Source organism: Nannospalax galili, unplaced genomic scaffold (assembly GCF_000622305.1).
Source record: "Nannospalax galili isolate Female #2095 unplaced genomic scaffold, S.galili_v1.0 scaffold686, whole genome shotgun sequence".
NCBI lineage: Eukaryota > Metazoa > Chordata > Mammalia > Rodentia > Spalacidae > Nannospalax > Nannospalax galili.
The window spans coordinates 249,997-262,423 of NW_008355472.1; the positions used below are offsets into that span (position 1 = coordinate 249,997).

The 12,427-nt window shown below is 42.4% G+C and overlaps 1 protein-coding gene across 1 annotated transcript in view; it reads left to right on the forward strand.

Moving 5' to 3' along the window:
- Positions 1 to 7,447: 7,447 nt before the first annotated feature.
- Positions 7,448 to 12,427, forward strand: part of P4ha3 (prolyl 4-hydroxylase subunit alpha 3) — a 45,277-nt gene continuing 40,297 nt past the window's right edge. The window contains 1 exon segment of the mRNA XM_029555894.1: positions 7,448 to 7,701. Within this exon segment, the coding sequence (XP_029411754.1) occupies positions 7,505 to 7,701 (197 nt within the window). The 5' untranslated portion in view covers positions 7,448 to 7,504.

Below are 12,427 nucleotides of genomic sequence, written 5' to 3' on the forward strand. Positions count from 1 at the left end.
TATCACACAGAACATCCCAAACCATCTTATTCAACTATACACCCACTTCCCAGATGGCACCCTCCCATAGCCTCCCTCCCCACACTAGAGCCCTTATACTCTGATATCCCAGCTACTGTCTGTTGTGTTGTCGACTCCCCCAGCCGTTCCCCACTACTTGTCCATCTGGTGAATCGAGTCAGCTTATCTAGAGGTCTTTGTTTTAGGAAGGTCAGCTGTTCCTCATCTAGCAGCCATCAGTTGTCAATATTCCTTTAGATAAGATTGGGGTCTGCTGTTCATTTTCCCAGTTCTATGTTGGGTTACTATCTGGGAGTTCCCTTTGGCCACTCTGGCCTACAACTCAAAAGAAGGTATCTCCTATCTGGCATTGTTGCTTGTTATGTAGCCTTTAGCTATGCATATGGACTCTTAAAAAATTATATTGGCCCCTTTAATCTTTGGTTATACTTTCCTTTTGGGTATTTAAGGCCACACAGTTGACCCAGATAAACCAATTTTTTTTACTCTTAAGGTCGTTTGAGGATCTGTTCTTCAGGGCTCACATGGGCCCGTGGCTCCTTTCTTTTACCAGTTCTGCCTATCTGAAGATAAGTCAAAGGTCCTGTCGACTATGGCTGGGTTCACTTAGAAGCATGGAGGAAATGATCCTCTGTGTTGATCCTCTTCTTTGTAGACTGGACACTGGTTCAAGTCCATCTCCTGGGGTTTCCTTGGCTTCCTTGATGAAGAGGACAGGTGACCCACCACAATTACAGGATATTTTGAGAGATGCTCACAGTCCCCTGTAACTAGTTGACCTAGGAGGGCAGGGATCAAAAACTGTCCTTTATGTCCCTCTGACCAAATTATTATAGGCCTCAAAGTATGTCTTCTGGCCTCCATGGGCATCACATACACATGGTGCACTTACAGGCACACAGGCAAAACACTTATACGCATACAATAAAAATAAATTTTAAAAAAGTTCAACAAGCCGAGAATAGGTAGAAACTTCCAAAATCTGTTTACTGTCCTGATAAACAAACAAATAAAAAAAAAAACCCTACAGTTAATATAAGACTGAAAGACTGAAAGTTTCCTTCTCAAGATCTAAAATATATCTTCTCTGTCACATCTATTCAACATTTCAAGAGTTTCAAGACAAATTAGGCTAAATAAATAATAAAAAGTAAAAGGCATCTAGGTTGAAATAAAACAATTGCACTATTTCTATTTTCACATGCTGTGATCATCTGTATATTCGACAAATTCACAAAACCATTTTAGGATCAACAAACATGTTCAGTAAGGTTGCAGTATATACGATCAATACACAAAAATCAGTTGTCCTTCCATATACTGTCAACGAATGATCTGAAAATAAGATTAAGAAAACAACTCCAGGCATAATATTATAAAAACAGTAAACCATTTACATGAAATTCCAAAAATAAGAAAAATCCACATAGAAAATAGATTAGCGATTTCTATGAGGGAGTGGTTGCTGACGTGTGTGCGGTTTTTCAGGGGCCGGTGTGTAATGGAACTATTCTGAGGGATAGAGATACAGTTCAGTGGTAAAGCACTTGCATAGCATGCAAGAGGCCATGGGTTCAATCCTATTTTAGTTTGATTTTTGTTGCTGTGATAAAAATACCCTGAAGACAAGCAACTCAGGGGAGAAAGGGTTTATTTTAGCTCACAATTCCAGGTTATAATCCATCATTATCAGCACGAGCTTGAGATGGCTGGTCACACATCCACAGTCAACAGCAGAGAAATGCATGTGTGCATGCTTCCTGGTTTGCTTGTGCTAGTTCAGTTTCTCCACTCTTATACAGGTCAAGACTCCCTGTCTAGGGAATGGTGCCACCTACAGTGGGCTAAGTCTTCCCAAATCAACTGACTTAATTTAGATAATTCTCCATAGACATGCACACAGCCAACACAATGTAAACAATCCCTTATTGAGACTCTCCACCCAGGTGATTCTAGGTTGTCAAATTGGAAATTAAGACTAACCATTTTAAATCCCACGTAAAAAGAAAATACTCTGGATTCATATAATGGTAAGGATTCTATAAGCATATATGAATGTAGACAGTCTCCAACTTAAGATGACTCAACTTGGGCTGGAGAGATGGCTCAGCGGTTAAGAGCACTGACTGCTCTTGCAGAGGACCCAGGTTCGATTAATTATGTAATACACACCTGTAATCCCCTGCAGTTGGGATGTGGAAACAGAAGGTCATTCTCTTTGGCTACATAGTGAGTTTGAGTCCCTGCTATATGAGACCCTGCCCCCCCCAAAATGGAGACAATAGTTAAGAATAAACTAAAGCACACTGTGTACAATCTTCTGGCACCACTATCTGCTGAGAGGACTTTGAAGCAGAACACCTTGGTGACAGCAAGCACCCAGATCCTGATTTCAGAATATTTTTTTTCATTAAAAGGAACCAGGGCTCCCTGGAGAAAGGCTGCATTGCAGGACTAAGGCTATGAAAGTACAAGAGAAGATAACCTGGCATATACCCCAACAAAGTAGGCACTCAGGGAATGAAGGAAACATCAAAAGTATATAGGTACCATGTTGAAGGGCCGCCTCTCACCAACTTTAGGACAATCTGAGTATCAGAATGACCAATGAGTTACAATCCCTTCAATAAAACTCTCAGCACTCATATATAGAGATATAAATAAGTAAACAACTGAGACAGAAGGGAAAGCTCTACATTACAATAAAATGTCAGCATTTAATAAATAAGTATAAAGTGCATATTCATTAACTTCATGGTGGAAAAAAGTAACATATGTTATTTTAACCAAATAATAGAGCTGACACCACCAATGAAAGACAGATTGGGTTATTGTGCATGGAGAAGAACAAAGAATAACATCCATCTTATTTCTTTCCAAAGTTGTATCTACTTATGAGAAAATATCAGACAAATCCAAATTGAGAGGTATTCTAAAAAATAATGGGTCTACTTTCTTGGAAGATGTGATGGTTAGCCTTAATTGTCAACATGACACAACATAGAACCACCTGGAAAGAAAGTCTCAATGAAGGATTGTTTACATTTGGTTGGTTGTGGGTATATCTGAGGGACTGTCTTAAGTTAATTGATGTGAGAAGATCCTCATTGTGGGCAACACCATTCCCTAGGAGGGGTGGAGTCCTGAACTATATAAGAGTGGAGAAATTGGGGGCTGGAGAGATGGCTCAGTGATTAAGAGCACTGACTACTCTGGTAGAGGACCCAGGATTGATTCCCATATGGCAGCTAACAACCATCTATAACATCCAGGGAATCTGATGCCCTCATCTGATCTCTGTGGGCATTGCACAACCTGGGTGTACTTACATACATGCAGGCAATAGACTCATACACAAAAATTAAAATTATAAATAAAATTATTTTTTAAAAAAGAGTGGAGAGATTGAACTGAGCACAAGCAAGCAAGACCATGTGCATTTACTTCTCTCTGCTCTTGACTGGATGTGATTAGCTATTTGAAGTTCCTGCCTTATCTTCCCTACAATGATGGACTGTAACCTAGAATTGTAAGCTGAAATAAACCCTTTTCTCCCCAAGTGCATTTGTCAGAGTACTTAATTACAGCAACAGAAAGGAAGCTAGAACACATGTCAAGAGAGCAAAGGATAAGGAAATGCTGAGAAACTGTACCAGATTAAAGAACACGAAGGCGGTAAGACACCACACACGCGATCGACCTTGGATTCATAAAGCATATAAGTGGCCCAATCAATGAAATTTGAATAAAATATATAGTCTAAGAATTAATATTTTATCAGTGTTAATTTTTAAATTTTTGTGACTGTATAATGGCTTTGTAGTCTTTAGGAATTATGCACTGAAGCATGAAGCAGGTGTGATGAATTAGGAAGTGCACATGTTCTTTGACACTCTTCCCATTGAGAGTTGGGCTGTCCTTTAATCCTTGTGGATGTTTCGATCAGCAGTGTGGTGGAAATGTGACCATGGTAGCTCCAGGATTACTCTGTAAAAGGAGTGGCAGCTCCTACCTTGGCCGCTTGGTGACTTAGGAGATTTGGCCACTTTGTTGGACCTTGAGCCTGGAAAGAGGGAGGAAGACGTATCATTGAAACCAACCTTGAAAACTTCCCTACTGTGATGTCAGGCATGACTCCTGGCCCCTCCTGGAATACCACTGAGTGACCCAAATCAATACTTCGTGGAACCTACAAATATCTTGCCCTACCTTGCCTGAATTTCTGACCCACAAAATCTTGAAATGTAATTAAATTATCATTGCTTCAAGCTAAGGCGGATGAGGGTAGTTTGTTAAATAACTAGAGCAAGTTGGTACTAAAAAGGAATGTTGGTATAATAAAATTTTTAAAACTTTTTTAAAATTTATTTTTATTCTATACATCTGAGTGTTTTGCATATATGTTTGTAAGTACATCACATGCATGTAACACCTGTGGAGGGCAGAAGAGGGTGTCAGGTCTCCTTGAACTGCTGTTTGGGACAGTTGTTAGCTGATATGTGGGTGCTGGGAACCAAATCTAAGTCTTCTGACAGTGCTCTTAACTGCTGAACCATCTCTTCAGCCCCATAATGAAAAATTTAATATGTAGCATTGACTTTTATCTGGGTGGCAGACTGAAGCCTGAAAGTCTTCACAAGGACTATTAGTGAAATCTGGAAGGGCTCCTAAGAGACTGCTGATGAGAGTTAGCAGAGCCATAGGGGCTATTATTGTAGTCTGAATTCAAGGGCACCCAAGTCATGTCTTGGCAGAATAGTTGTTGAGACTGTTTGCCTTCAGGGGATGTGAAAGCAGAAGGTGCACAAATGGTGTGGTGAATCTGGCTAAAGAACTCTCTAGACAGAATGTTGACATTGCCAACTGGATTCTTCTGGTAGTTTATAATAATGTATGAGAAGAGAGAGGTGAATGACAGGTGAAACTGCTTCATTTCCAAGAATGCCTTGGAAGAGACATAGAGTATGCTCAGGACAGTGTTTCCAGCAATTGAGTTTCTCACAAAAACAATTCAAGTACAACATGGCCTCAAAGTAAAACTCTCAAGGGTGTGGCTTAAAATATCAAGTTGAGGCTTTAGAAAGATTTAAGGGAACGCCAAGAACAGTTCTTTAACTGTAAAGGTGCATCTCTTTGACTCTCTCCACTAAACAAGAGAGCCTGTAAGTCTTAAGAGTACACCCAGGGCACAATGCTTTTAAGCATGTCAGCAGTATTATATCATAGTGCCCTGATTTTCCAAGCAGGACCTGTCTTGGAAAGAAATATGGATGTAACTTTTGTGTACCAAAGTGAATTCTAATAAAATTCTCAGAGATTTTCAGATAATTTTGTCAGTAGAAAAACTGCTTTTTTGGGTTAAAAGGAATAGAGACAATACAAAGCAAATACATATTGTTATGGTTTGAATTAAGAAATGTTTCCTGGGGGCTAGAGAGACGGCTCGGCAGTTAAGAGCGCTGGCTGCTCTTGTGGAGGACCCGGGATTTGATTTCCAGCACCACATGGTGGCTAACAACCATCTGTAACTCCAGTTCCAGGGTATTCAACATCCTCTTCTGACCTCTGCGGGCATTGCACAACATGGGTGCACCCCACCTACATGTAGGCATTACACTCATACAGAGAGAGAGAGAGAGAGAGAGAGAGAGAGAGAGAGAGAGAGAGAGAGAGAGGTTTCCTGAGGGCTTACCTTTTAAAGAGTTGGTTGGCAGCTGGTAAGTTTTTAGATAATTGGATAATGAAGGCTCCAACTTCACCAATGGATTCACCCACTGATGAAGTCATAGCTGAATGGAGACTATGAGGTTAAAGGAAGGAGGTCATGTTGCAGGGCATGACTTTGCAGAGTATATATTATGTATTTGAAGAGTATATAGTTTCTATTATTCCTGGCCCCTTCCACATGTGCTCTCTCTACTTCCTGATTGCCATGAGGAGAGCAGCTTTTCCCCCATCATTCCCTAACCTCATGATACTTAAACCTCACCTTAGGCCCACAGCAATAGGAAACAACTAACTATGGATTAAAACCTTTGAATCCATGAGCCAAAAAAAATCCTCTTTTTAAATATTTTATTTATTATTTTTATTTTATGTGTATGTATGTATTGCTTGCACATAGGTAAGTGCACCCATGTCATGCAATGCCCACGGACAGAAGAGGCCAATGGATCCCCTGGAACTGGAGTTACAGACAGTTGTTAGCTGCCTTGTGGGTGCTGGGATTTGAACCCCGTGTCTTCTACGAGAACAGCTGGTGTTATTAACCGCTGAGCCATCTCTCCAGCCCCCAATATTTCCTCTTTTAAGTTGATTTGCTTAGGCATTTTTGTCAAGGTAATGAAAAGCAAGCTAATACAGATATTTTGGATTCCTGTATCAGTCTTCTATTATTGTTTAAATAATGACAAATTTTGTGGCTTATAATAACCCTCATTTGTTACCTTACAAATGTAAGGAGTTCAGAAGTCTGAAGTGATGTGTTAGGTACTTTTCTCATCACTGTGACCAAGTATCTGACAGAGGAAACTTAAAGGAGAAAGGATTTATTTTTGGCTCATGTGAACCACGTGGCACTGCTCATATCACCCAGCAGACACGAGGCAGAGCGGAAGGCAATAACCCTTAAGGCTCCCCACATAGTGGCCAGCATTAGCCCTACTTTCCACAATCTCGGGAAAACAGTGCCACCAGCTGGAGACCGGCCACTATTCAAGCACATCGGCCCAGCCCGTGGAGAACATTTCACATTCAACCCGTAAAAAGATTTCACTGCATTAAACTCAGGGCGTCAGGAGGTATCTGTTGGTTCTGCAGACTAGGAAAGAATCTGCCCTCTAGCCCGTTCAAGCTTCTTGAAGCTTCCTACAATCCCGGACTCACAGAATCCATCTTTTTCAGTTAGCAACACAGCATCTGCAAGTCTCTGACTCGGCTTTCATTGTCCTGTATCTTTCCCTGCCTTGTTATTGCTCCGTTATTGCTCCGAGCCCACCTAGATAATTCAGGATAATCTAATGTCAAGAGCCGATTAGACACACACATGCGCTCTGTGAAGCCCTCTGCCCATTGCAGAGGAGCAATGGGTTATTCATACAACGTTTTTGTGTTTTTTACACCTCCATCCCCTCTTGTGAGTGAGAGGTTGGATCTGCTGTTTCTGAATGCCCAGCACAGCAACATGGATGCTAATAAATGCTTGTTGGATGACTGAATGAACGAACAGCTGTCTGGGAAATAAAGTAAGGGTGGGGAGGGGCCGAGGAGCCCAAGCAGGCTATAACCATACTTTTGTTCTGACGTTGTGTAGTGACTTAACACTCAGGGTTGTCGATTCCGAGAGTCCGGTGCTCCTTCCAGCCGGCTCAGCCGTGCAGTCGGCCCCCCTCCGCGGCGGGGCGGGGCAGGGCGGGGCAGGGCGGCGCTAGGCGCCGGGGCGGGGTCGGGCGGCGGGAGCTCGGAGGGGACGCGGAGCCCCGCGATGGGCCCGGGCGCGCTGCTGGCGCTCCTGGCGCTGCTGGAGCTCCGGGAGGGGGACCCCGCGGTGGCCGCGGCGCGCGAGGACACGTTCTCGGCGCTGACCAGCGTAGCCCGCGCCCTGGCGCCGGAGCGCCGGCTGCTGGGGATGCTGCGGCGCTACCTGCGCGGGGAGGAGGCTCGGCTGCGGGACCTGACCAGGTGAGCGCGGCCGGCAGTGATACTGGAAGATGGTGGGTGTAGATGATGCTCTCCCCTGCGCTCGGCTTGGCCTGTGGGGTGGGTTGTTGTGAAACACTGTGCAGCTTAGTGAACAGATGTTTAGTATGAGTTGGGTGACATTCTGTGACCATGTACAAGGTTTGCACATCCAGTGGGACTGGATGTGGGCCGCCACACTTGTAAAATAAAAGATCAAGCATTTGTGTAGGTCATTGTGTATTCATTCATTAATGCTTCCTTCATTCTTGCAACACATTTGTTGGATGCTTACTATGAGCCAGGCACTGTACCAGGAGCTGCGGATAACTGAACAGAACCCAAGAGTTTGGTTCTGTAGCATCATGGTTGTTCAACTCTCCCTTCTTTTTACACAGGTAAAACACTCTAAGCAGTAAGCAATAACCAAGAGGTTGTGTGTGTGTGTGTGTGTGTGTGTGTGTGTGTCTGTGTGTGTGTGTGAAAATGCTTGACACAGAGAAAACACTGTGAAAAGCCACTTAATGCTAAACAATACTGAGGATACCATGCAGAAATGCACAGCCAATATAATTTTACTATGCAATCAACAAACTAATATTACACACTGTGAGGAACACTGTTGTAAGGCGTGGGACATTAGGGCACTAATAAGTGTCAAAGGATGACAGAGGAATGATGTATGTGATACCACATGTATAGTCATGTTTTGTGCCATCTTTGCTTTAGTACTTACAATATATAATGCTATTGATTCTGGGGTAGCATGGGAAAAACGTGAGTGGGACACTGTGAGAGATCATGTGGAATAGAATCCGTTTGGGTGTAGAAATGTGTGTGAGAGCTTTGTCATTGTAGAGTGACTTACAAAAACATCATCTCATTTCTCACACATAATGCCTTGAAATGTGCTGGTATTGCCCTCTTAACACAGGAGAAATCACTTGAACTATGAGAGAACTAAAGTCTAGTAAATTACCCAAGATTATAAATACAGGCGATAGCAGACCTGGGCCTAGGACATAGTTATTTTGATTAGTTTCTAAGGTCTGTTCCATCATGTTCTGATGTCCCTCCTTGTTTATCTGTTATACCAAGACAGAGAGACCCACAACTACTTGAGGTCTTGTCAGTGGCCAGAGTATATACTGATTCAGAGTCTAGTTTCAGGAACTCAACAGACCTCTGTTTAAATTCTTGACTCTGACCTTGGGCAAGTTTTCTTTTCTTTTCAAGCTCTAGTTTTCTATCTATACAATAGTGACACTTAAACATGACACTTATCCATATAGGGTTGTTGGAAGGACTGAGTCCCAAGTAAAGATATTGATCATTGTTCATGGCTTGTAATCATTGCTGAACAAATGTTCATCTTTATGATAATTGTTTAAGACTGGCTGACTGTGTGTAATCTCATCACTGGGGAAACTGAGGCAGGAGGATTGTCATAAATTTGAGACCAGCCTGGGCAAAAAAATAAGTTAAATTTTAAAATCCTGGTTGGTGAAGTGCCTAGTCCTGTTGGTTCTAAGCACCAAGTGGGATGCTAAAAGATTGAAAAAGAATCAGAAAAATTCTATCTTCTTTTCTCAGATGAGTTATGAACATTTAATTTTGTAAAGTTTAATTCAATGTTTTAGAGACATAATTCTGCTGCCTAGCCATGCTCTAAAACCCAATGGAATGTTTGCTTTTTAAAACAAAAATTTTGGCCGTTTCTGCTCATTTTTCTATATTCTCAATCTGGTGATTTTATGTAACTTGAGATGTTATTTCTGAGGCCCTCAGTTTATAGTCTTTGAATTTCCAAATGAGGAAACAAAGTATTTTTGGATGTTGAAACTGCCCCCTACCCACTAATGAATACAAAGTAAGCTAATTAGAGTATCCAGGGTTATATACTAGCATAATGTAAACTCATCATGCCTGTGAAGCTAATCTCTAGCTTATTTTGTTACTGCTGCTTAAAAACTACAAAGAGTGAAAGAGTAGAATTATTCCTAGGTTCAGAATTAAGCATTCAGAATGTCTCAGGAGGAATAGTGAGACAAAGCCATTTCTCAATTTCAAAGGAGAAACATATTGAATTGACATGCCATGCATGTATTGTGGTTGAATAACCTACCTAGCTCTGTTTAATGCCAGGATTGGGTTGCAAATTTTATGTGCAGATTTTTGAAGAGAGGGATCTGACTTTCCACTCTCGGCAGCATTTGTTAAAGCAAAACACCATTTGGGAAACCCTGAGGTTTGTCTTCAGCATCCCGTAACCTAGTCTGGAATGGAGTTATTTGCTCAGAGACTGGGCAGACAGCCAAGTTTTGCATTCCAAACCAGCCTCAGATATCAGCGATAGATCCCCCCCCACTTTTTTTTCTTTGTATGGAAGGAAAATAAAATGCCATATTTAACCACGTCATTGGATTGATGTGCTGCAGTAGAGACCAAACTCATGGCCTAAAACAAATCAGAATGCAAATCAGAATGTACAAGGAGAACAGAGTAAGGACAGTGTTTTGGATCTGATGGATGATTTGGAACAGACATTCGCCTCTGTGCCTCACATCTTTCCCTTTGTGCCTCCGTTTGCTCTGGTGCTTACCAAGCATTAGTCCTTAAGCTAATAAGGAATCTATTCTGCCCTGAAAAGCTGAGGGAGGAAATAGCAGAATACCCATAGTGAAAGGACACAGAGACATCTTCTAGACATCTTCTTCGACCTTACAGAGCTAAGAGGTGGTTGGAGCCAAGGTCAGAATCACTTAGGTCTCCCCCCAGCTCCTCCCTGTCCAACTGTCTTATAAAAATCACTGTGCACTCAGTCTCAGTTGTTCCTGGACACTTACTTTTAAAGCTGGATTTGGCTCAGGTCTCTGCTTGTATGGTTTTTTTTTTTTTTTTTTTTTTTGTCTAGCAGTTCACTAAGTGGTTCCATATGGAGCCCAAGCAGGAAATAATGGGCAGTAAAAAGATCCCACACCCTGAAGTCTGGTTTGGTTTTGAATCTCTGGAGTAGTAACTTCAAGCAGCCCTGTATTTGGGATAAGAGACACCCTGGGACCATGTCCTGCCTGGGTGACCCATGCCCAGATTCCTGTTCCTTGGTTTATATTGAACATTTGGCCTTTACTCCTCCTTCACATCCCCTATTCACCAGTGAAGGACTTTCTTTTCTCCCTTCAGATAAGTTACGCAATTTTGGAGTCATTGAGATAGACCCACTGAAGGGGTACCCCAATTGCTTCACCCTGCGTCCCTGCTCAGCATGGAAGAAGCCAGAACGGTCTGCGTCCCTATTCCCTATTGGCAATTTGGGTAACCTCTTCAGAGGGTGGTGTGATAAGTATAGGAGGTAAGAATTGGCTAGGCAGTAAGAGTAAAAAAGACTCCAAAGACAAGTAGCCAGTTTCTTGGTTAAAAGTCAAAATGTCCTTGGGCCTCTTAGCAACATACTATGGTCCAAAGGCCAAAAAGGTCAAAAGTATTTGGGAGCTTTTATCTAATCCCTAAAAGATTTTTAGGGTTACCTCTTCAGAGAGGGGAATGTTAGAGTAGCAAAAAGCCCCATTTAAAGAAAAGAAAGAAAGAAAGAAAAGAAAGAAAGAAAGTCAGAAAAAAGTGATGGGGAGATATGGGAGGAGTTGGAGGGGAGAGAGTGGGCATGGATTTGATCAAGACACCTTATACGCATGTATGAAATTCTCAATAAAGTCTTTTTTTTAAAGTTAAAAAAAAGGAGTAAGCATAGCATACTGGGAAAGGAAAAGCATTCTTTGCCTTTATGAGCACTCTAGTAGGACATCCAGGAATAAATTAAGTAGGAAGATGATCATCTTAGGTTCAACCACTTCTAACTTTTTCTGCAAATGCCACCAAGCTGAAGAGTAGAATCAAACAACCTCACTCTCTGTTCCTGCTGTGATCGTCACCTCCTTCGATGCTGCTTCCTAAACATCTCCCTTGTATCCACTGCATTCTCTGCCCTGTGGTCCCTGTGACATTTTAAATTCTCATCTCTTGCTGACAGTGCTGCAGTGACCTCCCCTCAGTCTTCCTGCTTCCAGTTCCTTCCATTTTTGAATTCACTCACCCATACTCTCACAAAATCATATGTGCAAACAAATCCTAGCAAGTCCACTTTCTCTCACTATGGCCAAATCAGCTGCCCCTCACTCTCCTCCAAGTCTTATTCTTCAATCTGGTGCTGCAGCTATAATATGTGGCTTACCCACTGGGACCAAGGTCATTGTCTTATTCCTGGGTTCCTAGAAACATATATTTCATTCATTATCTCACAGAGATATGTATTAAAGCCTCTGGTAGTGGCACATGCTTGTAACTCCAGCTATTTAGGGTCAAGAGGCTCACAAGTTCAAGGCTTGCCTGGGCTACAGAGTAAGTTCAAGACCAGCCTGGGTAACTTAATGAAGACCTGTATCAAAATAAAAGGAATCCTGGGGATGCAGTCCAATGGTAGAGTGCTTGCCTAGCATGCACAGGACCATAGGTTCAATCCCCGGGACTACACATTCACACACACACACACACACACACACACACACACACACACACACACACACGCACACATGGAGGAGGGTGTGCGTAGCGCGCACACGCCCATATGTTCACACCCCGGGACTACACACTCACACACACACACACACACACACACACACACACACACACACACGCACACACACACACACACGTATTGAACTAGGGGGCTGGA